A 25,821-nucleotide genomic window follows, 5' to 3' on the forward strand; every position below is an offset into this window, starting at 1 on the left:
GTCATTATTTCGAAAAACTGCATTAAGAGCGCGTGCACACCACACAGAGCTCCGCAAGACAAAGAGCAGCTGGACGTGAGTGATCACAAACCATCATTGGACTCCCAACTTTGTCAACACACACACAAACATTGCTGTCTTACATGGTAGCTTGTGGAAGAAAAAATCAAGCAACCAGCAGACAGCACAGAGCTGATTTCCTGCAGGACAGCCCAAAAATAAAGATCCCCTTCCACACAGCTTTAAAAAAAAAAAAAAACACACACACACTCTCACTACTTACCCAAATCCTCCATGGTGGAACACCCCAGCTTGGATCCTATGTGTGTGTGTGTGCTATTGTCTGGCTGCAATAACTTCTCATGCACCGTTATTCGCCCACACAGGAGGAAGAGGAGAGGAGGGCGTCCCGTCTGTTTTTTTTTTTTTTTCACTTACTCCTTCCCACTTCCTGTGTAATGCCTCCTCGCAGTCGGGAAGGCGTTAACTGAAAGGGGGGGGAATGCGGTTCCCAGCCCGCATTCCCTGGACACATGACGTCACCGCATGACTAGCTGGAGGGAAGACATTCCCGGTCTGAGGGGGACAAATTGAGTTTAAGTGGCAGTGCATGCGAGCTGCGCAAACTCCTGTCAGGAAAAACGTGCATTTATGTCTTCACGTGAAGTAAATTAAGGGCTTCGAGTCGGATGCCCCCCCCCCCCCCTCGCATTAAATTTCAAAAGTCCGTGAACAAAATAGCTACGGTGTTTTCTAAAAATATACAAAATACCAAATAGCTGCCTTGACAAATAACTTACAAATTATTTTCTTGTTGTTGTTGAATGTTAGTCATAATGGTGATACATGAAGAGCTATATTTTTTCGTAGCGTTGTCAAAGTTAAAGCTTTAACTCCGCAGTTAATCTTTTAACTTTGACAGCACAATTATTATTATTTTTTTTGTAGTATTTGCTGCAAAAAGTTTCTAACCACTGATAAGAGGAAGATCGTGTCACTCACTCACTTCACAAGCCCGTTATTCATATCAACCGGAAAACAAGTACTTGTTCTTGTCCAGTTAGCATAACAGCTAGCACAGCTAGCATGCACTCGAGCTAATAGCATTAACTTACAACCGTCACGGTAATTAGAGTATAACTCAAATTAAATTAGTATTCAAATAAAATTAAAATTGTAAAGGATTTTTTTTTTTCAGGTGCCATAAAAAATTGCACCAAAGAGAAAAACACGACAAATAAATTTACCAATGGTTATTGAGCTATACCACTGGGCGTTATTTTATTTTGAAATGGCTTGGTCAGAACCAACAAAAAGCCAAAAAATGGTCAAATAACGCCCAGGGGTTAATGGATTATTTTCTTTTTTTTTTATGGAAGTTTCCTTTTTTTTTTTTATACTTGGAAGATGAAAATGTGCTTTCAAAATCACCATGAATGGAATACTTTTTTTAAATTTTTTTATAAATACCTGTACACATGAATGGGATTTCTCTCTTAAAAAATTGGTCCTAAACCACATGATTATTTTAGTTAAGACTAAATCCCAGTTTCTTTAACATCTTGGTGGGTGGGGAGAGTATTTGATAAAGCCTGCCATGCAATCTGATAAGAAAAGTTCCCAACACTCAATTGTTGACTTTTTTTTTTTTTTTACTTTACTGCTTCCTCACAGAAGACTATAATCTCGGCGTCCAGTCCCGGGTACAGCCTATACCTGTAACCCAAAGTCGGCCGGGATAGACCGTAGCTTACCTGTGACCAAATGCTCTAGAAAACAGTTAAATTCTAAAACAGACGTCTTTGCATTGACTTTAAAATGTTCCACTAGTAAAATATTTCAGAGAAGAAAGACAAAAGTGTAAAAAAACAAAAATGGAAAACCTTTAATTAAGCAAGCTCACAGTTACAGGGTATTTTTGTGGGGAAAGGTGCCGCAAAAGGATGACGTGTGACGGAACAATTTCCAGAAGTTTGTGACAAAAAAAAATCTCCGAAAAGAACCTTTCTCTGGTGTCCGAGAGGTACCCGCCGCCTTTGGTTTCAACAGTGACGACACGCGCACACACACACAAAAAAAACAAAAAACAGATGACAATAACTTCAAAAAAAATTATTTTCCTGGGAGGGACACAAGAAATCAGACAAACATAACTGGAAGACATGACATAAGGAAACTAGAACAGGTTCATCCGTTTGTGTGACGATAAAGCCCTCGGGTCATGCAGTTTGCCCATTTACACACCACAATCCTTACCACCCATGCAGGTTACTTCTAAAAAGGACTACGACACTTTCAGTTTCTCCAAAAATATTAATGAAAATAATTAGAATATATCGCACGCACACATACATACATTCCCACTTTTCAAACCAAGGAGTAGAACCCAAGTGGAAATCATATTTACCTAAAAACCTGACACGTGAAGCCAATTGGGAGGAGGGGGGAGGGGGGGCTGCGATGATAGCATGAAGGTAACATGGACGGGCGCGGTTACCCCGAATGTCCCCGTTCATCAACTGAAATGAAACTACATATCCTCCACCCCACTACTTCTTCTTCTTCTTCACTGCAGTTAATCCACACACCCCCAACCCATACCCTACTTCCACAATTGCGATGCCTGGCGGAGGGAGGGGGGGGGGGGGCGCGCATCACTGCACGGCTTGTTCATTGGCAGTGCTACCGGAGTCCTGAGGCTTCATCACATCGGGGAGCTCTGGGGGGCTGGAGAAGGCCTCGACGTGCAGCTGCTCAAACATCTCATCTGGGTTGGGGCACAGGAAACGCACGCGTTAAATAACGAGGCTTCAAGTTGTTTATAATCGCAGCGTTATTTTTGGAAAGTCTGTTAGCTTAATGCTAGCAGCGTCAATTTATGAAATGAATGAAAGTAGCATCAATGTGTGGTAATTATGAACCTTAAAACAAGTATTTTAAACAAATGATAGGTCAATACAACAATACTTGCAGGCATATTTTCTTTATCCTCTGCGAAGAATGACTATTAATACCACAGTTAACAGCGTCAATTTATGAAATTAATGAAAGTAGCATAAATGTGAGGTAATTATGAACCTTAAAACAAGTATTTTAAACAAATGATATGTCAATACAACAATACTCGCAGGCATATTTTCTTTATCCTCTGCGAAGAATGACTATTAATACCACAGTTAACAGCGTCAATTTATGAAATGAAAGAAAGTAGCATCAATGTGTGGTAATTATGAACCTTAAAACAAGCATTTTAAACAAATGATAGGTCAATACAACAATACTTGCAGGCATATTTTCTTTATCCTCTGCGAAGAATGACTATTAATACCACAGTTAACAGCGTCAATTTATGAAATGAATGAAAGTAGCATAAATGTGTGGTAATTATGAACCTTAAAACAAGTATTTTAAACAAATGATAGGTCAATACAACAATACTTGCAGGCATATTTTCTTTATCCTCTGCGAAGAATGACTATTAATACCACAGTTAACAGCGTCAATTTATGAAATTAATGAAAGTAGCATAAATGTGAGGTAATTATGAACCTTAAAACAAGTATTTTAAACAAATGATATGTCAATACAACAATACTTGCAGGCATATTTTCTTTATCCTCTGCGAAGAATGACTATTAATACCACAGTTAACAGCTAACAGCGTCAATTTATCAAATTAATGAAAGTAGCATAAATTTGTGATAATTATGAACCTTAAAATAAGTATTTTAAACAAATGATATGTCAATACAACAATACTTGCAGGCATATTTTCTTTATCCTCTGCGAAGATTATACAATACCGTAGCTTACTTACAGTAGTTGTGAAACTCCTCGTTTGGGTCTGTGTTAAGGGATACTTTTAAACTGTGTTTTAATACGTTTGAAGGTATTCCGAGCGGGAGAACAACCGACACATTTGGATTATGATGACATCATTACGTACCAAATGTAATTTTTTTTTCTGTTCGAAATGCAAAGCTTTTTTGTAGGAATTGAAACTTAACAGGAAGAGAGCAAAGTTTCATGCGGAACACAAAAAAAGTACAAATGTTTGGAGTTGGGTCCCATCAGGCTGTGAACATTAACATACATCGATTTTCATCTGTTTGACTGACTTTCACATTTTGACACTTTTCTCACTGTTAACTCACCACTGACTCGAAAAGCCAGACCAACTGTACCCGGTGCTTGCGGTCTGGCAGTCTGGTTGGTGAATCCGCTGTCTCCCAGAGTTTTGCTGTCCTCTAGCAACTGGTCGTCCTGTGAAGTCACAGCGGAAATTAGTCACCGAATTCTTCAAGTGGTTGTTTATATGACGGTCAATTCACTTTGTAGAGCCGCTGGTCTTCGGGTGGTCTCTTTAGAATTCCTTCGACGATACGCTTTAGTTCATAGACTGTGGTGGACTCCTTGGCATCTGTGAAGATGGTGGTCTTGTGACGCCGGATCATTAGGAACACATCCTGAAGTGGGGACACATGAGATTGAAACCAAATTGCAAACTATTTACGTTGATTATGGTCAAAGAAACAACACATCATCAGCAACGTGGAGCCTTAAATGTATTGATTTCACAAATTCTACCAGGATATGCATGCTTATTCTATGTGATGGGTGCAGATAAAAAGATATCCTGAAAAAAAAAGTTGACAATGCTTTCAAATAACAAATTAAGGAGGCCAAACACGAGCATTGCGAAACACTGTAATTATAAGTCGAGTAGGAAATTCATCCGATTTCCGGAAAGCAACCACAGTTTCTGGCATTAATCCAATTGCGAGCTAAATGTTGACAATCGGCTCACCAATACACAAAAACATCTTTTGTGAGTGATGTTTACTAACGCCAAAAATAAACTCCTGCGCTTCATTTGCCCCTATTTCCATCGGCTAAGTTTTTAACTGGACTCAAATGACATCACCCCTAAGGTTAGCCGGCTAAGTTACCTCGCTATCTTTGTAAATGGGAAGCCCGATGCTAACATAGCAAATGTAGCATAAGATCGCTATTAAAGACCTTGATCGCCTATTTTAATCACCAACAGCGTCGTAATTTTGATGCCGACTAATGAAGGTTTATCTCCGTTATCTAAGTAGGGACTCAAATGACAAAAACGTGATGAAAACAACCCACTTACCATCTCAAGTTATCAGCTAGCTAGCCCGATGCGCCAGCCCAGTAGTGCAGCAGAAGCCCTGGACTCACTGCGCATGTGCGGCTTTACGACAGATTACATGTGTACTTTTGTATTCACGAAATCTCAGTGCGCGTCACTACGTATGTTTTATATCTGAATTTGGCGCGAGCTCGTTTCGAACGTCGACTACGTGTAAACCCACTGTAGTTCTAGTCAGGACACGCCCATCTAAATACATGATTGGCTGAAGTTAGCCAATTAAAGCGCACGCCGGTCATGTTTTCAGCCAATGATGTGGCAGCGGCGAGTGTCCTGCCGAGAATTCCAGTGGGATAGATACTCACGCGATACGTCACTTCACTTCACATTCACAACTTGCTCGACTGTCTGAGGAGGACTGGATGGGCGTCTAAGTTTGTTTGGAATACATTTTGTTCGTATTTACAGGATTATGGTCAGTATAAAATGTTATTTACATGTGCACACACTGAATGAACCATAAAAAGTCGTTTACGTTTATGTGGACACTAAAATCTAAACTTTGCTACACTGTACGGAACAAGCTAGCGCGGGTGAACGTTTGTAACTCCTTTTTCAGCCTTAAATTTACGCAGTAGTTAAATTTTGGAAATATTATCGTGTGTATTTTTTAGTTGTTCTTGAACAGAAGCGATATCTGCATCACTTAATGTATCTATGGAATTCAATCAGGCAGTTGCAGCATGTGGAAAAGCATCTTTTATCTTTATCTTACCAGTTGAGTGAACACACGAATCGGTTATTACAGTTGACTCTTTCATGTCGAATCTGCAAGTATCAATACCAGTAGCACTGACCTGCTTTCTTTTTACAACAGACATCGTGTAAATAACCAGCAGAATGCTTCCTTAGCATGTCAAATGTACCTGCTCAATCTTTTTTTTTTTCTTGTACTGTTACAGATCATTGTTTACAAAGAAAGGCGCTGAAGAGAAAATGTCTCTAACCGTGGATACCACAGTGACCAGCGTACTCCCGCTCCCCGCCCACTTTGCCCAAGCGGAGCAGTCTTTCTCCTTGAAAAAGCGCCGCCACCCTTTCTCCTCCTCGTCCACGTCCAACTCCTCAGTCTCAACCCCCGACCTGTCGCGCTCTCTGCCGCCGCTGGCGCCGTCGAAGGAGTGTCCCTCCCTGAGCCGCTTCTTTCCCCAAAAAGCCGCCCCCTGGACGCCCCTGTCTTGTTCCCTCAGCCAGTCGCCCCCTCCCGAATCTGTGTATGACCCCAAAAAGCAGCAGTCGTATTTCAAGCAGTGCTTCACTACGCTGGGCCTCCTGGGAAGGGGTTCCTTTGGTGAAGTCCACAAAGTGAGTGTGGAACCTGGAGGAATTTTCATTTGTCACCGGATGGAATTCTGTCATCTTTTCTTTCCCAGGTTGAAAACAACAAGGATGGCCGCCAGTATGCTGTCAAACGTTCGCTCAATCGCTACAGGGGCAACAATGACCGGAACCGCAAAGTGAGGGAGGCTCGGAACCACGAGCGAGTCTGCCCACACCCTCACATCCTCGACTTGGTGGCCGCCTGGGAGGAGTGCGGTCGGCTGTACATCCAGACGGAACTGTGTCACGCCAGTTTGCTGCTCCATGCGGAGAGCCAGACTCCTGGGAACGGTAGGGAAGTCGACTTATGTGGGGGCTGCTGGAGGTAGAGTCTGGGGTTCGAGTATTCAACAAATAAAATAACCTCCATTTTAGCTGTTCTTCAGAATGTGAACAAGTTTGGTGACCCGGTTCTCTCTATCATCCCCTACTTTGCATACTCAACAAAGTCGACAACTAATCGATTTATCATATTAATCGACAACTCTTTTATTAATCGAGCACAGTAATGGTCGGGCCGATATTGAACATTTTGACGAATATTGGCATAGGCCTTTTTGAAGACTCATACGGCCGATAACATCAATTAAAATGTGTCAACTTCAGGAAAGCATTTATTTAAAATTTCCGTTAACGTTGTAAGAGTTGCTGTTGACCCTGGGAACTCTCTGCACCTTCTGTTTTTGTTTGAAATTATAACTAAGATAAGTAAAATTTTAATACTGAAAGATATTTTGAAATTTTGGCAAACTATTTACTGTAGAAAACAATAAGGAGCTATTGTTTCCGTTTTTATTTGACTTTTGAAGACACGCTAATGGCCCTTGGGAGATCCCTGAACTTTTGGTTAGAATTTTAAAACATGTCATGTCATGTCTATTGACTAAGATTTATTTTTTTTACTCCAATATTTTACGAATCCTTAAAGTTGCTCCGTTAACATATGCTTAAAAATTTAACAAATTTCAGAGCTGGAGTTAGTATTTTTTTGTGTGTCAATTTTGATGCCAATATTTAGCTTTTTAGTGAAAATAAATATCGGCTCCAAATATCGGTTATTAATGTCCTTGACTACTAATAATCTGTATCGGATCTGAAATAACCATATCAGTCTATCTCTAGTTTGTATTATAAAAATGTCTTTTAAAGTAATATTTTTTTACATCATATGTCATTAGTCAGGTTTCCATCCAATTGTTTTGCGACTTATGCCCGTTTCCATCTGTTCTTCCTTTGCGGCTATTGCGAGGGAACTCCGCCCCTGTAGGTGGCGCTATACACCATAGAGATGTGATCCACCAGTAATTTAAAGAAGAAGAAAAACAGGAAGTGACTGCCTCGTATGAGTTTGCTGTTTTCCATCGAAAATTGCATTAATATTCGCTTCTTCAATTCCAAAAAAGATCCAAAATTTTCCTTTTTTCGATATGCTTCAAAATCCACCCCCTCTAAGCATAATTTTTTTTTTTTTTTTTTACGAATTTTGGGCCCTTTTTTTCCGAAATTCTAGCATTTCAGTTTTATTTTCGCATTTCTTGAAAATTCAAATAAAAAATGGGTGGATGGAAACTCCACTATTTTCTTCCCGCTTGGCACAGATGAGCGCGCGGCATGGTGGTACCTGTGCGACCTCCTCTCGGCGCTGGACCACCTGCACTCTCGCCATTTCGTTCACATGGACGTGAAGCCCGCCAACGTCCTGGTCACGGCCTCCGGACGCCTCAAACTGGGCGACTTTGGCCTTCTGCTGGAGCTCAAAGAGAGCCGCTTGGAGAAAGCCAGAGAAGACGACCCCGGGGGAGATCCCAGGTACATGGCACCCGAGCTCCTACGGGGGGAGTACGGACCCGCTGCAGATGTTTTCAGGTACAAGCAAGGAGAAAAGTCCGATTCTTGTTATATTGTGGAGTGGCTAACATCACATTGTGGTTGGCGCTTAGTTTGGGTGTTTCCATCCTGGAGCTTGCGTGCAATATTGAGCTCCCCAATGGCGGTGAGGGCTGGCAGCAACTCAGACATGGGCGCCTCCCGGAGGTCACAAAGGGTAAATTATTTTATTTTATTATTTTTCTGCGTAATCTCATCTATATGGTTGTCATTTGTGATCAATCAGGATGAATCATTTACATTTTGTTTCATTTTATTTGCGCAGGGCTTTCAGCGGACCTTCAGAGAGTTCTTCAGATGATGCTTTCTCCAGAACCTTCTGATAGGCCGACGGTGCGAGAGCTTCTCGCTCTGCCCGCAGTGAGGAAGCGCAGATGGAAGAGACGCACGTACCTTTTGCTGGCAGAAACCATGCTGACTTTGGCCTTCTTCTGCCAGGTGACATTTCGGATTTGGTCAATGGCAGCCATCGCGGTGTCCTAGTGGTTAGCAGGTCTGCCTTACAGTTCTGAATGAGTATAACAGGGAGTCACTAGAACACAATTTAGGAATAATAATTGTGATTTTAAAAAATATATTTGTGGTAGGGCTGTGCAATTAATCAAAATTCAAATTGCATTCCACAATTATAGTATTATATAGTACTAAAAAGGAATATTAATACTAATTTTTGAGTTGTTTAAATTTATACATTTGCACCTTTTTTAAAATTTTGAAAAAAATAATTGAATACATTTTGTTTCATACAAATAATTTTATTTGTCTTAATATTTGTATTTGTTTTTTACGTTTAAACATTTTCTTGTTTTGTACCAAAAAATAATGCCAACATAAATAAATAAATTAAATATTATTATAAATTACAAAAGAAACTTACATAACTGTACTGTTTCTATTTTTTTTAATTGGTCATAATATTTTTAAATGCTTAAACATTTTCTTTTTTTTTTGTACCAAAAAATAATTGTGATTATTATTTTTTCTATAATCTAGCAGCCCTAATTAGTCGGGACTGTGTCCTGTTCCTGTCACCAGCATCCAACATGAAACACTAATGCCACCTAGTGGCAGAAAATTACCACAACAAAAATCTGACTCCATTTGGTTCATTTGCTTTAATGATGCATGTTCTGCATTTTGTCTGTTTTGTTTTTGTAGATGGTGGTAGGCTTCGCCCGTCGACTTTTCTCTTCCCTTTACCTGCCGACCTTCCCCAGCTGGAGCAAGCCGGCGCCCTGCACGCCTCCCAAAGAGAATTGGGACCGGGAGGTAACGCTGCCCCTCCACGCCTTGCACGGCGACAGCTCCGAGGACGAAGGCGTGTTCCCGGCGGGGCCGGAGGATTCGCCAAGACTCTCCGACAGGTCAGCATATTCGCCGTTTGTTGGATTTCTCCTGTTTGGCAGATTCAAATTCAACGCGCCTCGCCTCCAACAGGATGAAATCCACACTGGATTTGAAAAGCACGTCCACTCCTCTGCGACACTCCCCGGACGACGTTGGCCGGAGTCCTCACCTGGATCCGTTTGACTGGTCCCCGTCTAACGAAGCCCGGGGACCGTCCGCCGTCCGCTCCCGCGACTGCTACACGTCACACACGCACACCTCCCGCTCCCCGAGTCACACGGACCGTCTGGACTCCAAGCGGGGCGGACGGTCCTCGCAGCGACGCAATCGCAACCGGACCCACTCGGAAGAGCAAACCGGCTTCGGGCCAAAGAACCTGCTGTGTCTTTTCGAGGAGATCGCCGTGGAGGGGGTGCCGTGACTTGGAGGATGACGGTATTTTTTGGGACTGCGTTGGACCGAAGGTTCAAATATAACAAGTTCACTTCTTGCATGTATGCACTGCCGTTTTTTTTTTTGCTTAAGATGTTTGTAAAGGAACTTTAAAGCATGATTAATGTTCCCATGAGTGCAATTATTTGTTGAGTTTTGTTGAATATTGAGATTTATTGTTTCTTGTGTGCTACTTGAATTGTATGTTTCTCTGTTGATGTTGTTCAATGTCAATTATGAGTTGTGATCTTTAAGACATTTTTCCATGTTTGTTTTTTGACTTCACCACTAGGTGACAGTAAAGGGCCAATTTACTCAAATAGTACTTGTTCCTTTTTATTTTGGCCCGTCTTATATTCTCAAGCAATATCAACGAAACATGTCTTTGCATTTTCTAATCCTTTAGTAAATAACTGCCAATTAACATTACTCTGCTGAACAACATTTGGAACAAATTAATGTCATTTTTTGCAACGTCATTAATTTATAGTGACAAAATGGCGCCATACAGGTTTAACAATTTCTTCCTATTATCTTCCAGTCAGATGTGATTTTTTTTCCCCAATGATTTAAAAAAATGTTTTTGCACATATTAGGGTAATGGGCAGGTTAAAAATGTGTATTTTACCTATTCATAAGGTATGATTATGATTTATATTGGAGATAGATGAATTCAGGAAGTATAAGTAATTATACTTATACATATTAATTTTAGTTTTCATTAATAATCCTCGGGAACTCTACATTTTACGTAAAGTCACTTGGGAAGTTTGTCAGTTTTATTCTGAAATATTTGCTTTTATACTGAAACGCACCGCACAAAAGTCGTTTTCCGGTGATGACACCGACCGGAAGTGAACCCTTGTTTTGGTACTTGATGGCCATAATAAGTCTCTTTACAGCCTGTCAGCCTCGCTTCTTGTTATTTTAACTAATTAACTAGTTTTGTGTATTAACTTTAAGAGAACTACAAACTTTGAAAGGAAAATCGACCACAAGGTACTAACACAATTAGCTTACGTTGCTATTGTCCAGCATTGTGACGTATGCATCACTCTTTTGAGGCTCTGGGTTCGAATGGAGACTCCAGCACTTCTTTATAGATGTTTCATTTTCTCCCCATGCTTGCATGAATTTTTCTTAACAGTCAGTAGATGGATATTCGATTTTTGTTAGTAGAAATGATGACGCGTTCGCACTGTTAGCAGTGGTTATTTCAGCTACCACTAGAGGGTGCTCATGTTTATTTTGAAACTCATTGAATTATTGTGTCATTATTTGCAGGATGGAGGATCCCAAACTTGAACGTTTCAACGGCCGTTTGGCCAAGTTGCTGAACGACGTAGTGCAGGAGGTTGTGGACATGGTGAAGGAGACCGTGTCGGCGTATCGGAAGAAAACTGCCAGCACGCTGAAAGAAAATGAGTGTCTGAGGAGAAGTCTTAGGGAGATACAAAGTGAGTCATAGGGAAGCTTATGTGTGTTATTAACTTTTTGGGGGGCTTTCCATGGACATTGCGCTGCTTGGCCACCTGGGGGCAGTATAACACTGATTCTGCTTGTGGTCTATTCACAGACATTCTACATGTCCACGGTTTGTTTCCTGACCAAGAAGAGGGCTCGGAGATTCAGCCACAGCTGAACAAGACTCCTTTTGATCTGAAGCACAAGCACAATGATGCAGACTCGCACGTAGAATGCACTTTGACCCAGACGCTAGGAAAACAATGCAAAGAACAATCCCAATTTGAAGAGCGCGAGGAGTCTCTGACTGTCCAGACGACGGCAAATAACGCAGTGCGTGTTAAAACAGAGCCACCTGCTTGCTCGCTGTGCGTTCCGCCATCATTACAAGAACATTACAACAGCTCTACCAGGCCCATCCACCCAAGTCCCCCCAATCACGACGGTGCCGGAGGAACAATCCGGGCGGAGCCCACCAGGAGAGACGACTCCCACCCGTGTCTTGTGTGCGGGAAGACATTCGGCCGGGCGGGCAGCCTGAAGATCCACCTGCGCCGTCACACGGGAGAGAAGCCGTACGGCTGCTCGCAATGCGGGAAGCGCTTCAGCCAGGCGGGAGATTTGAAGAAACACAAGATGGTGCACACGGGGGAGAAGCCGTACTACTGCAGCCAGTGCGGGAAGAGCTTCAATCGGGCGGAGAATCTGAAAAGACATATCAAGATCCACACTGGAGAGACGTGACATTTTACATTCTAATTCCGGAATCCAAACAGGCAAGCCCCTGCTAACACATCCCTGGTAGCCTCAGGGTTAATACAAGTACACCATGTGCAATGAATTAACACTTGCCCTCCAGACTCTCTTGGCCCAGCAGACAACATACTGGAGATTTTCACAGTAAGCAACACACCTCACGGACGAATATAGAATTTAGCACACGCACTGCTGCCTGACGACAACATTTCAATCTGGTAAAGAACTTGCGTAAGATACACTTTTCCCAACAGTGGGGTGTGCAGATTTTCTTTGATATGACGTAGCCATGGCGTCACACACCAAAAAAACGCAATTAGAATGAGTAAATATGTGATTTTATTAAGTGTGGTGCTTGAGCTCCCTCTAGTGGTATGCAAAAGAATCCATCTTTACAAGTTTAGAACTGCTTGCTTTTTATTATTTAAGTACAATTATTTTACATAAATATATGTATTTATTTCACTGCTTTAATCACAAAGATCAGATTTTTTATTTTTTTTTAACTTTGGTGTAAAATGCATAACAAACTACTGGTTTAGAGTTCCTCACTGAACTACCACTTGATGTAAACTCATTTTTTTTCAGCCAGTGGAAAAATATAAATATTTGACCAACTTCCTTCACACTCCACTTTCATTTCATTGTGTGGTGAAAGGCCTTGGTGAGAATTGAACTCACGACCCCTGGTTTACTAGACCAGTGCTCTAACCACTGAGCTACAAGGCCACAAGGAGTTTTCTTTTGGTCATTATAGTAGTACTCAAAGAGACCACATGGGAGGGTAGTATTTAGTGATTAATACAAAATACATAATGTTCTGTACTTAATTTGTCCGCCTGTGGAAAAGTACACCTTAAGTCATTTTCTTTTCACAGTTTCCGGCTCTATTATTATAAATCTATATTATTTAGAAGAAAATGCGTCTATAATTTATATTATTATATTGCTAGCTTGAGTCAACAAAATACCATCAATGGATTTATTTGCTTCACTTTAGACCTTGAGGCTAAAGGCCTTGGTGAGAATTGAACTCACGACCCCTGGTTTACGAGACCAGTGCTCTAACCCCTGAGCTACAAGGCCCTTGAAAAGTCTACAGAGCTGATCTATTTTGGAGTGATGCTCAGGTGCAATTTGGTATTTATATTATTGTTTAGAAATCACCTTTACTTTAGCTACAGACACCCAGTTGTCTAATGGTCACTATAATTTACTAATTGAAGTCATAAGTGCACAGTTTTGGGTTGTTGTTGTTTTTTTTTGGGCTGGAGGGGCTCAATTTTCTCGACTCAGCCGAGTCAGCCAGTGCCACAACAACCCGGAAGTGATTGGCACACACCTTCGTTATGAACCGAACAATACTTTTGTGCCTCACACAGGTGAGTACCCGTAGCGTAAATAGTAATTAATTCCTAAATGTATGTTTTCAAGTACACGATCGTGTCTGATTAGTCGCGGTTTACCCACACCCAGCAGTCTATGGCGCAGTTGTAGTTTTCATGAGACTTGTACTGACGTCCTTCGAAACTCGCCCCTTTTCACACGGGCGAGCTTTAAATGGCGGATGTTTTGTTTTTTTTAAACTTTTTTAAATAAACTTTAAAAAACTATTCTAAGCTGACGTTTTGGAGTCAAAAAAAACAAAAATGCCTAAAGTCAAATTTGGAGAGTAGTCGAAACACGGAAAAGCGCAAATTTCCGGTTTGACTGCAAACGTACAGTGTTATGACTTCTTCGTAACTCTAAAAACATTTTTTTTTTTGTCAAAACGACGTGTGAGGAAATGGACACAAGTGTTGTAACGCTTGTTCGTGTTGCGACAGGTTCAGCGCTGAGCAGCCCGTGATGTGATGAAATGAAGATAAATGAGAAGGTTGTCTCTTATTTTGAATCTAGCAACTCGCCAGTGGACAAAGAAGGTTACCTCCATAAGAAGGTAAGCTACTCTGTATCGCAAATAGAAAATTATTTTCATCTTGATTGTCCACCAACTTTTTTTTAATTTTTCAAGTTACAACCGGTTGCTTGGTCTTTTTTGCCTTGCGTTATGAGCAAAAATTGACATCAGTTCATAAGGTTAACTTGCAGCGGAAATCCTTATTTTTCTACCTATCAATCCTTATAAAGTGAGTGCTGAACAGTCATCCTGTAATATAATATAACCAAATTAACTCATTCACTGCCATTGACGGCTATTGACGTCAAAAAATGTATTTGAACTATTTTTATTAGTTTAAAATGTTTACACTTTTGTTAACAAGAGTATGAAAACCTAGAAAACATTTTTTATTGTACATTTAGAACAAATATCAAATTTATGATTAATCGTGAGTTAACTCAAATTAAAAATTAAGAGTGTCTGCCAATTAAAATCGTAATTAATTGCATGACTTCATGAGTTAACTCACGATTAATCACACATTTTATATCTGTTCTAAATGTACAGCCAAAAAAATTCTAGGTTTTCGTACTGTTAATAAAAGTGGAAAAAAATGTTAAACTAACTCATTCACTGCCATTGACGGCTATAGACGCCAAAAATGTATTTAAACTATTTCTATTAGTTTAATATTTATTTCCACTTTTGCTAACAAGAGTAAGAAAACCTAGGAAAAAAAATATTGTAAATTTAGAACAGATATAAAAATGTGTGATTAATCGTTAGTTAACTAGTGAAGTCATGTGATTAATTACAATTAAAAAATGTAATCGCCTGACGGGCCTAATTAAAAAATATATATTAAAAATAAGGGCCGTTTAATCGTAATTAATCGCATGATAATTTTATATCTCTTATAAATGTTCAATAAAAAAAATCTAGGTTTTCATAAAAACTAATGGAAATAGTTCGCATGAATTTTTGACGTCTATAGTCGTCAATGGCAGTGAATGAGTTAATAACAGGACATGGAATGACGCTTTTAATTCGGGACTTCGTTCGCGCAAAGTCTGCAATATTTAACATCCCAGCTTCCTGTTGCGCCAGACCGACCCCGACTAACCGACCGCATTGTCCCGCAGGGTGACATCAGGCCTTCCTATCACAAGCGTTGGTTTGTCCTGAAGGGGAACCTCCTCTTCTACAAGGACCACCCGGATGACCGTGACCTCATCGGAGTCATTGTTCTGGAGGGCTGCACCGTCCAGCTGTGCGAGTCCGAGGAGCAGTTTGCCTTTTCGTTGGTGTGGAGTGAGCTGGGCCTGCGCCCGTACAAGTTTGCCGCCGAGGACCAGGCCGGCCAGGAGAGCTGGATCAAGGCCCTTCTCTCGGCCAACCACGGCTACTTGTCTCTGCTGGTGATGGACCTGGAGAGGAAGTACAAAGGTGAGCGGCTCCAGCGGTCTCAGGTGTTGTTGTTTTGGAATCTGAGCAGTCATATATGGAAGTCGTCGGAGCGTTAATTCCATATCTTTGATACCAACTCATTCGCTGCCGTTGACGGCTTTCGACGTCAAAAATTCATTTGAACTATTTCCATTAGTTTTAACATTTTTTCCACTTTCGTTAACAAGAGTATGAAAACTTAGAAAAAAGTTTTTATTGTATTTCATATAAAATTTGTGATAAATCGTGAGGTAACTATTGAAGTCATGTGATTAATTACAATCAAAAAATTTAAGGGCGTGAATTTTTTTTTTATATTTATTTATTATGTATTTATTTTAGGGGTGTCAAAATCAGTGTGTTAATTTAAAGTTCCTTGAACGCCACTAATTTTTTTAAATTAATTTTCGCGATTAATGACCGCCCCTTATTTGGAAAGCCTGTACTAGACTGGTCCAGTCGCAATGCAGCAGACACGCCCACGTCAAAATTTAGCAATAATAAATTTAATAATAATGCATATATTTGTGGAGACTGGGGTCAAATTATTTACAATTTTAAAAATGTGCTGAATTTCACAAGTTACTTCATGTTAAATTAGATAGCTCTTAATATGAAAAGAAAATGCACTGAGCTGTCAGCAACATCTTACTATTGCACTTATGCCATCTAGTGGCAGAAAAATGACTTCGACACAAATGAATTTCACACTCAGTACAGTACATCTTTTTAATTTTAACTACATTTTCTGAATTATGAAATTACTCTATCAATAACTAAAAGATGAAACCGTATTTTAATTATTTTAAAATGTTTCCACTTTTATGTTAACAGGAGTATTAAAACTTGGAAAAAATGTGTTATTGTACATTTAATACATCTAAAATTTACGATTAATCGTGAGTTAACTATTGAAGTTATGCGATTAATTACGATTTTAAAAAATCATTGCCTGACACCCCAATTTTATTCATATGATTTTTTTTGTTCATTTTAATGCTTATTTTTTTCACTTTTGTTTCATGTCACTTTTACTAATTTTTATTGACAGTTTTTTTTTTACTGTGTGCTTTTATTATTGCCTGTGCTGTGCAATTTGAGATTTATTTTATAAATGTAAATTGCGTTACGAATAAAATGGGAATACTTTATAAAGTCTGCCCTAGTAAATTGGAAGGTTTTAATAAGTTTAAATGTGTTGACATGATTTGAAATGATAACAGTGATGAGCTAAACTCCTTCTGAAGCGATTCCTTCTTTGTTGTTCCTTTAGAAACATTAGAGGCATTGTTCAGTGAGCCAGCAAACGGTGCCGCCGCCGCCCCAAACGCCATCCGTCAACTGAGCCCGCAGTTGTCCACGTTGACCCGGCATCCGGCAGGCGCCGCGGCTGCAGGTCCCAGTGCCAGCTCGGTCCCGACGCTCCAAACTCCGCCCGTTCAACTCAAATCCACCGTTAAGAGGTCGCCCAAACTGTGGCCCAAGAGGTCCGCAAACGTGACGCCGATTAACGGGCCGGCCCCGTCCGGGGGGGACTGGACGGCGGTGTGCTCGGGCACCCGGGAGGAATTTAGTAAATTGCACGAGGATTTTGGGAAGGAAGTCAAGGACCTGATTGCCGATTGGTCAAGAAGCGGCCGCGCCGGCCAAGAGACTCTCAATGAAAACTTGATAGATTTGAGTTGTTTTGAGTAAATTGGTCCGATACGATTTTCAAAATCTCATTTCAAAATGTAAGTTTTAGATATATATATAATGTTGTTTGTATGGAGAGTTAAGCCCCAAATTTTGCATACCCTTTACTCATTCACTGCCATTGACGGCTATAGACGTCAAAAATTCATTTGAACTATTTCTATTAGTTTAACATTTTTTCCCCACTTTTGTTAACAAGAGTATGAAAACCTAGATTTTTTTTTATTGTATGAGAACAGATATAACATTTGTGATTAATCGTGAGTTAACTAGTGAAGTCATGCGATTAAAAATTGTGATTGCCCGGCGCCCCTAATTTTTAATTATCTTTTCTTTAAAAAAAAAAAAAAAAAAAGATTATTAAAAATTTAACTTTTTTTTTTTTTAAGAAAAGAAAAGATTATTAAAATGTGGGGGCATCAGGCGATTAAAATTTCGCATGCACATACATTTCAAATACTCTGTGGCAATATGAGGAAATATTAGGGGTAAGCCAAAAAATCGATTCTCATAAGGATCGCGATTCTCATTTGGTACAATTCAGAATCGATTTTATATGTCCCAAAATCGATTTTATTTAAATTATTTTATACTGCCTTGCCCTTGTTTATGTGTGCCATTATTGGGAGCGCTGTTCATATTGTACACAATTTGGCCACTTAGGAGCAGTGTGGTTCAACACATTCTGATGCACTGTTAAGGTTTAGCCACATTAGAGAGTAGAAGGAAAAAGTCGCCAAGTTATTCCAATAAAAGTTGTTTTATGCCAGTCAGTGTTGTTAAGATTCTTGTCTTTTTTTCTTTTTTTAAGAGGGTTAAGATGCTTCTCTGTATACATTCCTGTAGCGTTTTGTATGAATAGCCGTTCTTTTGAGTGATTATAAGTGCCGCGACTAGCGCGCTAATTAGCATTAGCAAGTTGAACAGGAGTAGATCTTGACGATTCTTTGCACTTCTATAAATTGAAGCAGAAATCATTGTCAATCAAATCATTTTGAATCGAAAATCGATTCTGAATCAAATCACAGACCCAAAAATTGGAATTGAATCGAATTGTGAGCCAGTCAAAGATTCACACGTTTAGGAAATATGCTATGTTTGTAGCATTTAGCCTACACTCTAAACAGAATTGTTGACCGACTTAATAAAATTGCTTCAACTGGTAACACACAATTGAATTAAGTTAATCCATTCCTAAGTGATATATTAAGTAAATTAAATGAATCCAAAGTGAATATATCAAGTTGAATTAATTGTGAGTTCATTAAACGTAATATATTCACTTTGGATTAACTTAATTCAATCGTGTGTTGCCACTTGAAGCAATTTAATTAAGTTGGTCAACAATTTTTCTATTTAACCTTAATCTGGTTCAATAATTCTCTTTTTAGAGTGTACAAGTACATTTATTTGCGAGTACGTTCGAAATGTCAATATGTTCGAATGTACTCCGACTCGCCAGTCAAAAACGGGAATTAATTTGACCTTTTACATGGTTTAAAGCTAAATATTTACTGACGTTTCAGTCATACTTTTAAATGTAACTTTTATAGTAACAAAAAAAAAAAACGGTTTTATTGATCTGTATTTACAAATACCGTCGTTCGAAAGGTTGAAAAGCAAGCCGAGATGTAAGTAGCCAAATTTTACAAGTAAAAGCTAAAATGGTTGAGAATGAGAATGGCAACAGGGGGAGGCGTTAGCTATTTCGGTGTGTCCAGCTGTCTCGTTTTTATGGTCTTTCTCTCACTCTGTCTCTCTCTTTTCACCTTCACGGTGCTCCAAGTGAGTGACCACCACAACTGCCGGTGACCTTCAGCCAGCGCTCGCTTCGTTTGCAGCGCTTAAAACTGAACCAAGTGAATGAAGTCAATGATCCAATTAGGACTTTTAACCCTAAGATGTTGTTGTTGTTTCCGGAGGCTGGGTAAAAAGCGGGGTAAATAGTTTTAAGTTTATGATATTTTCTGGCGTCTTCTCCGCTAAACTAACCAGACAGGGCAGAAATTCTGTTTTTATTGAACCTCCCTTTCGAACGAGGCTCGCTCGGTTACACCTCTCTCTCTCTCTCTTTTGCGCTCATGACATGCGCAGTACACAAAACACAAACAGCGCGGGAAACGAAAATACAAAACCCAAATGAATCGCTTACAAAAAAAATATAAGTCAATTACAAGTAAATAGAAACACACGTTGGCAAACGGGACGTATTTTTGAAGGACTACAAGTGAGTCAAAGACGTCGTGTGGGTTCACTTTGGAATCGCCACAAATGCCTTAGCTTACACACCGGCATGATTGATGGCTTCCAGTCAAGCCCATATATGGAGTGAAGTGGGCGGGGCCTCGGTCACGCGACCCAAATTAGTTCAACACCACAAAAACTGCTCATTAAGTCTTCCAGCCATCCTGCGACTATTACATGAACGCTATCGCGGATTGCTTTAAAACATGATCCGCAATTATGAGACGCGTATTACATGCTTCACGTACTTGTTGGCATTTCTCAGTTGTCGTCGCGTGCCATCCCTGGCGCTAAACCAAAGTCCATCAACCAACTGTTTTCATACTTCACGGCTGTTTATAAATCCTCCGGGGTCTGCTACTCATCCATTCCGCCCCTCCCTCCCCCCAAGCAAGCCACAGACGAACCCTATCCCGGAGACAGGTGATGATACTTGGATATGCGGGGGCGCATTAGCCACTTAGGACTTTGGTATCAATCCGCGGCTGCTCATCTTTTGTTCTGATGAAGCGGACTCTACGTGGGTCATTTTAGTCCACATGTGAAGTCAAAGTCCCAGTCCGTGTGTTGGCATTGAATTCACCCCATTCCAAGACTCCTGATGCCTATTTTGGAACGCGGGTTAGCCGATATGGGCCTCGCCACCTTCTTGCTCCGCCCCTTTTTCCTCTTACGCTCTGTTTTCCTGCCAAACCTGATGCTGTGGCTAAAGTTAGCCGGCCACAGGCTGGTATATAAAGGCCCAAAAGGGCCTGTTTATTCCATGTCAGTCACATCGGCTTGGCGTAGGCTTCTCTTCTTGACCAACAACAACCCAACAAACTCCAGAGATGGTGAGTGTTTTTCGGACCGGGGGCTCCTTTGGATTTGGATTTTTAATGCTAAGGTGTGGCTTACTTTCCAAACCAAGATTTAAACTTTATCCATCTCCTGTACCCATCCATCCATTTTTTTTTAAATACCGCATATCCTCCTCACTGGGGTCGCAGGTGAGCTGGAGCCAACAGCTGACTTTGAACAAGATGCGGGGTACACCATGGATCAGTTTTAGGGCACTTAAGATTTGACTTAATCTTAAATTCACACATGCGGAAGCTGTGATGCAAATGAAGATGGATTTTCATAATATTCTGTTGCCTTGACACTAAAGTTGAATTTAATCTAGTGCTGTCACTATCGAATATTTTTAGAATCGATTAATCTATCAATTATTCAACCGATTAATCGACGAATTGGATTCATTTTAATTTTGCATTTAAGTGTATAACAAAAGCATTTTGTTTCCTGATTACTGTTTATTTCGTACTTCGTATTTGTATAGTGATAAAAACAAACAAAAGTAAAAACAGATGTTTGCAAATGTCTTACTTTGATTAACTCATTCACTGCCATTGACGGCTATAGACGTCAAAAATTCATTTGAACTATTTCTATTAGTTTAACTTTTTTTTTCACTTTTGTTAACAAGAGTATGAAAACCTAGAAAAAAAGTTATGGTACATTTAGAACAGATATAAAATTTGTGATTAATCGTGAGTTAACTATTGAAGTCATGCAATTAATTAAAATTAAAAAATTTCATCGCCTGATGCAATAAAAAAAGAGAAAAGATTATTAAAAATTAGGGGCGTCAGGCGATTAAATTTTTTAATCGTAATTAATCGCATGACATCAGTAGTTGACTCACGATTAACCCCAAATTTTATATCTGTTCTAAATGAACAATAAAACATTTTTTAGATTTTCATACTCTTGTTGACAAAAGTGGAAAAAATAGAAATAGTTCCAATGAATTTTTGACGTCTATAGCCGTCAATGGCAGTGAATGAGTTAAACACAGAATATAATCTTAGTCTTCTTTCATGAAGGACTACAGAAATCAGTGAACAATTATTAATAATAAGATATGATATAAATTGAAATCAGAGCATTTGGACAATTTTAAATTAAAACATGGCTTGATTATTAAAATAGTTGTCGACGAATTCGATCATCGATCACTCGTCGATTCATCGATTAATTTTGACAGCTCTAAATCTATAGCTAACATGTACTCTACCTTGCATTCCAGGCACCCAAGAAGGCCAAGAGGAGGCAGCAGCAGGGTGAGGGCGGATCCTCCAACGTGTTCTCAATGTTTGAGCAGAGCCAGATCCAGGAGTACAAGGAGGTACGGGAACAGCGCGTGTAAAACTGATGACTCGGGAGTTGGGGGGGGGGGTGTATGTGACCCCACTAGAATGCTGCCTAACAGCTGGTGGGATTAGCAGTCAATAGAAGCAGGAACAATCAAATTTAAATGGTTGGATGGTGGATGACCCAATGAAAACCGAACCCACTTTGGGTCCCGACCCCCCTTGAAGGCCTCGGTGGTGACGGAACATTGCAAAGAGGAGAAAAATGGCCACGAGGCGGATAAGGTTCGGACAGATGTAACCGATACCGCCTGGCTGAATGTTGCAACGGGCTTGTCCAGCATTCCGACACCATTTTAACACCTCGGTGAAACAAGTGGCCCAGCAGCTGCCAAGTCCCGAAACGGTTTCCAATGTCATCTCCGGTTTCCTGTGCAAAAGAAAGAACATTGGCAAAGTTACATCAACTTTGCCAATGTTCTTTAGCGCGTTTTTGACACGCGTGTCTTGTCATGTCACGGCAGGCTTTCACAATCATCGACCAGAACAGAGACGGAATCATCAGCAAGGACGACTTGAGGGACGTGCTGGCCACCATGGGCCAGCTGAACGTGAAGAACGAGGAGCTGGAGGCCATGGTGAAGGAGGCCAGCGGACCGATCAACTTCACCGTCTTCCTCACCATGTTCGGCGAGAAGCTCAAGGGTCCGCTTGACGAACAGCTTGCAGCCATTTTCTTTTGTGCTGACGAACTTAACGCTGTTATTTTAGCATTTAGCCTACATTATAGCAATGCGTTCCAAAATGCCTTATTGTTAGCATTTAGCTACAAGTACATTCAAACGTACTTTGTAGGCTAAATGCTAAAATATGGGCAGATGGGGAAAAATGCTATGTTTTTAGCTTTAAGCTACAAGTACGTTCAAATGTATTTTTTTTTAAAAACGTTTAAACATACTTCGTAGGCTAAATGCTTAAAATTTAGCATTTTTTTCCCGCCATAATGTCACGGGGTATTGATTTATGAATTAAAAAAAAACCCGTTAATTTTAGCATTTGGCCTACATTATAGCAATGCGTTCCAAAATGCTACGTTGTTAGCGTTTAGCTACAAGTACGTTCAAACGTACCTTGTAGGCTAAATGCTAAAATATGGGCAGATGGGGAAAAATGCTATGTTTTTAGCTTTAAGCTACAAGTACGTTAAAACTTATTTTTTTAAAAACGTTTAAACATACTTCGTAGGCTAAATGCTTAAAATTTAGCATTTTTTTCCCGCCATAATGTCACGGGGTATTGATTTATGAAGTTAAAAAAAAAACGTTATTTTAGCATTTGGCCTACATTATACCAATATATAAAAAAAATTACATACCAATTATTTAGGTGTAATTTTTAATGATTTATTATGTTTGCGGTGCATGATTCCTGTTTGGCATTTTTTTCCCATAATGCCACGGGCTATGTACATGCCCAAGTCAATACCCCATATGAGGAAAAAAAATGCTACGTTGTTAGCATTTAGCTACAAGTACATAAAAACGTATTTGTAAACATCAACATGCTAAAAACCTTTTTCCACGAAGCCACGGGGTATTGACTTGTTTATTTTTTAAAAATTCTATTAATTTAGCATTTGGCCTACATTATACTAATATATAAAAAAATTACATACCAATTGTTTAGCGTTTAGCTACAAGTACATTCGAACGTAATTTGTAGGCTAAATGGTAAAATATGGACAGATGGGGAAAAAAATGCTACGTTTTTAGCATTTAGCCTACGAAGTACGTTCAAACGTATTAACAAATACTTTTGAACGTACTTTTTTTTCCCCATAACGCCACTGGGTATTGACTGCTATTGTTTTAGCATTTGGACTACATTATACCAATACGTTAAAAAATTACGTAACAATTGTTTAGATTAATTAGATTAGTAATTTTTTAGGATTTATTATGTTTGCAGTGCATGATTCCCATTCAGCATTTTTTCCCATAATTCCACAGGGTATGTGCATGCCCAAGTCAATACCACATATGGTGAAAAAAAGCTAACTTTTCAGCATTTAGCTACTAGTACGCTCGAACGTATATTTGTGAGTGAAATACCCGGGCTAACTGGATTGTCCCCGTATAGGTGCTGATCCCGAGGACGTAATCGTGAGCGCTTTCAAGGTCCTGGACCCCGAGGCCACCGGCGCCATCAAGAAAGAATTGTAAGCTCTCCGAGTTTCCTATTTTGTTCATTTCGTCGTCTTAAATCAACATAACCTGATGTATATTTGCTTTGCATCCATTTGACTTCTCTAGCCTTGAGGAGCTGCTGACCACACAGTGCGACAGGTTTACCGCCGAGGAGGTGAGCACTGTTGTTATTTTTAAACGCTCTAAGCCAGGGATGTGAATATTCCCAGGCATATGTTCTTTATCTTCTGCGAAGAGTGACTTTACATTACTGTGGCTTTCTTGTGCTCTAAGCCACTGTATTTTTTAGGAGTAAAACTTCCGTTTGCTTTTGATGAGTGTTTAAATGTTATTTTTATCATTACTATCCACAATTAACTCATTCACTGCCATTGACGGCTATAGACGTCAAAAATTCATTTGAACGTTTTCTATTTTTTCCACTTTTGTTAACAAGGGTATGAAAACCTAAATTTTTTTTATTGTACATTTACAACAGATATAATATTTGTGATTAATCGTGAGTTAACTAATGAAGTCTTGCGATTAATTATGATAAAAAAATGTAATCACCTGACGCCCCGAATTTTTTATAATCTTTTTTTTTATCGCGTCAGGCGATTTAATTTTTTTAATTGCATGACTTCAATAGTTAACTCACGATTAATCACAAATTTTCTATCTGTTCTAAATGTACAATATTTTTTCTAGGTTTTCATACTGTTGTTAACAAAAGTGGAAAAAAAAATTTAAACTAATAGAAATAGTTCAAATGAATTTTTGACGTCAATAGTCGTCAATGGCAGTGAATGAGTTAACAGTCTCTTCCATTTATCCTCCATCCAGATGACCAACCTGTGGGCTGCTTTCCCTCCCGATGTGGCTGGCAACGTGGACTACAAGAACATCTGCTACGTCATCACCCACGGAGAGGACAAAGAAGAAGAGTAAAGCTGCCTCTCTGCAAATAAAAAGACAAACAAAACTCCACGTCCACGCCAAACTGTACCGAACCGTCCCCACACAACAACCCGCTCCGACTCCGCGCACACTTTTATCGAGACACTCACATCGAGGGGACAATGAATGAAGGCTGCGGTGGTGTTTGTGTGCGAGTACCGACACGGGATTATTTAAAAGAAAAGTCGCGCTCTTTCTCTGTCCTTTCTCCTTTACCGTCCGTCCATTCTGTCCATGCGTGTTAAGGCCAGCAGTGCATGCGTCACACCTACATTATGTCTCTTGGGTGACACAGCCACTTACTTGAAACAAGTGAGCAGGCTGACCCACTTGGTCTGTTGGTCTCAACCTGGCGTAGATTTTTAATGAGGTTGTCCTCATTTTATGGAGGAGGAGTTGGAGTTTTGCACTAAAATAGTCAGCGTCCATCCGACTCTTTCTCCCAGAGGACAGGCCAAGTTGCAGGGAGGACAGAGATGCCGAGGTCGGAGGAAGGAAAGAAAGAATTCTTTATCTCCCTCGCCAAATGTTGTTGTGACCGTCCATGTCTCCACTGTAACAAAGAAAAGTACAAATAAAAGCCACTGTCTTTTGTACCATATTGTGTCTTTTGTTTGTTTGATTTGGGCTCTTCCACTAGATGGCAGCAGGCATATCAATAAACTGTGAGCCCACTTATTTGACGTTTTTATTTGGTGGTGCTGAGATTTGTTTTCTAAAGTAAAATACGTGTTTGTGGTGGTGTCCCTGATAAAATGTCCAGTATACGTGTTGTTTGACGTTGAGCCACGTGATGTATACGTAGGAAGTAAAGAATCAAAATCAAAACGCTTTGTCTCTTCAAAGCAAAATAAACCTTCTGCGTATTGGCTTTCAAAAACATTTGCA

At 39.9% G+C, this 25,821-nt stretch overlaps 6 protein-coding genes and 2 non-coding genes across 11 annotated transcripts in view; 4 read left to right on the plus strand and 4 right to left on the minus strand.

Moving 5' to 3' along the window:
• LOC144038432 (transforming growth factor beta-1-induced transcript 1 protein-like) overlaps window positions 1–1,016 on the minus strand; it is an 11,321-nt gene extending 10,305 nt beyond the window's left edge. For 2 of the 4 annotated variants that reach the window (XM_077550946.1, XM_077550945.1), the window contains exons 1-2: window positions 1,003–1,016; window positions 284–576 (exon numbers count right to left, since the gene is read on the minus strand). In XM_077550946.1, coding sequence (XP_077407072.1) covers window positions 284–296 — 13 coding nt within the window. In that variant the 5' untranslated portion in view covers window positions 297–576; window positions 1,003–1,016. Of the gene's footprint in view, window positions 1–283; window positions 577–1,002 lie in introns of those variants that run through there. The other 2 variants (XM_077550947.1, XM_077550948.1) reach the window with 2 other exon arrangements.
• Window positions 1,017–1,861: 845 nt separating this feature from the next.
• LOC144038464 (elongin-B-like) lies at window positions 1,862–5,300 on the minus strand. Its single transcript, XM_077550997.1, has 4 exons — window positions 5,141–5,300; window positions 4,332–4,466; window positions 4,155–4,263; window positions 1,862–2,767 (listed from the first exon to the last, which is right to left on the minus strand). The coding sequence occupies exons 1-4, from the start codon at window positions 5,141–5,143 to the stop codon at window positions 2,655–2,657; spliced, it is 360 nt and encodes a 119-aa protein (XP_077407123.1). The 5' UTR covers window positions 5,144–5,300; the 3' UTR covers window positions 1,862–2,654.
• A 202-nt stretch (window positions 5,301–5,502) lies between these two features.
• Window positions 5,503–10,485, plus strand: pkmyt1 (protein kinase, membrane associated tyrosine/threonine 1). Its single transcript, XM_077550939.1, has 8 exons — window positions 5,503–5,594; window positions 6,082–6,484; window positions 6,553–6,790; window positions 8,098–8,365; window positions 8,440–8,543; window positions 8,652–8,824; window positions 9,545–9,750; window positions 9,824–10,485. Exons 2-8 carry the CDS (start codon window positions 6,116–6,118, stop codon window positions 10,152–10,154), a joined length of 1,689 nt encoding a protein of 562 aa, XP_077407065.1. The 5' UTR covers window positions 5,503–5,594; window positions 6,082–6,115; the 3' UTR covers window positions 10,155–10,485.
• Window positions 10,486–11,015: 530 nt separating this feature from the next.
• On the plus strand, window positions 11,016–12,859 carry LOC144038453 (uncharacterized). Its single transcript, XM_077550983.1, has 3 exons — window positions 11,016–11,164; window positions 11,450–11,622; window positions 11,742–12,859. Exons 2-3 carry the CDS (start codon window positions 11,451–11,453, stop codon window positions 12,371–12,373), a joined length of 804 nt encoding a protein of 267 aa, XP_077407109.1. The 5' UTR covers window positions 11,016–11,164; window position 11,450; the 3' UTR covers window positions 12,374–12,859.
• Window positions 12,860–13,041: 182 nt separating this feature from the next.
• On the minus strand, window positions 13,042–13,114 carry trnat-agu (transfer RNA threonine (anticodon AGU)). The gene has a single exon. It is a non-coding gene; the product is annotated as a tRNA-Thr (tRNA).
• Window positions 13,115–13,398: 284 nt separating this feature from the next.
• Window positions 13,399–13,471, minus strand: trnat-cgu (transfer RNA threonine (anticodon CGU)). The gene has a single exon. It is a non-coding gene; the product is annotated as a tRNA-Thr (tRNA).
• Window positions 13,472–13,777: 306 nt separating this feature from the next.
• LOC144038451 (sesquipedalian-1-like) lies at window positions 13,778–18,181 on the plus strand. Its single transcript, XM_077550981.1, has 3 exons — window positions 13,778–14,324; window positions 15,410–15,713; window positions 16,987–18,181. The coding sequence occupies exons 1-3, from the start codon at window positions 14,244–14,246 to the stop codon at window positions 17,406–17,408; spliced, it is 807 nt and encodes a 268-aa protein (XP_077407107.1). The 5' UTR covers window positions 13,778–14,243; the 3' UTR covers window positions 17,409–18,181.
• A 1,629-nt stretch (window positions 18,182–19,810) lies between these two features.
• Window positions 19,811–25,532, plus strand: mylpfb (myosin light chain, phosphorylatable, fast skeletal muscle b). The gene is made up of 6 exons (XM_077550991.1): window positions 19,811–20,485; window positions 21,724–21,822; window positions 22,312–22,492; window positions 23,927–24,005; window positions 24,100–24,148; window positions 24,820–25,532. Exons 1-6 carry the CDS (start codon window positions 20,483–20,485, stop codon window positions 24,922–24,924), a joined length of 516 nt encoding a protein of 171 aa, XP_077407117.1. The 5' UTR covers window positions 19,811–20,482; the 3' UTR covers window positions 24,925–25,532.
• The last annotated feature ends 289 nt before the right edge of the window (window positions 25,533–25,821 follow it).

Source organism: Vanacampus margaritifer, chromosome 18 (assembly GCF_051991255.1).
Source record: "Vanacampus margaritifer isolate UIUO_Vmar chromosome 18, RoL_Vmar_1.0, whole genome shotgun sequence".
In the NCBI taxonomy this organism is placed as follows: Eukaryota; Metazoa; Chordata; class Actinopteri; order Syngnathiformes; family Syngnathidae; genus Vanacampus; species Vanacampus margaritifer.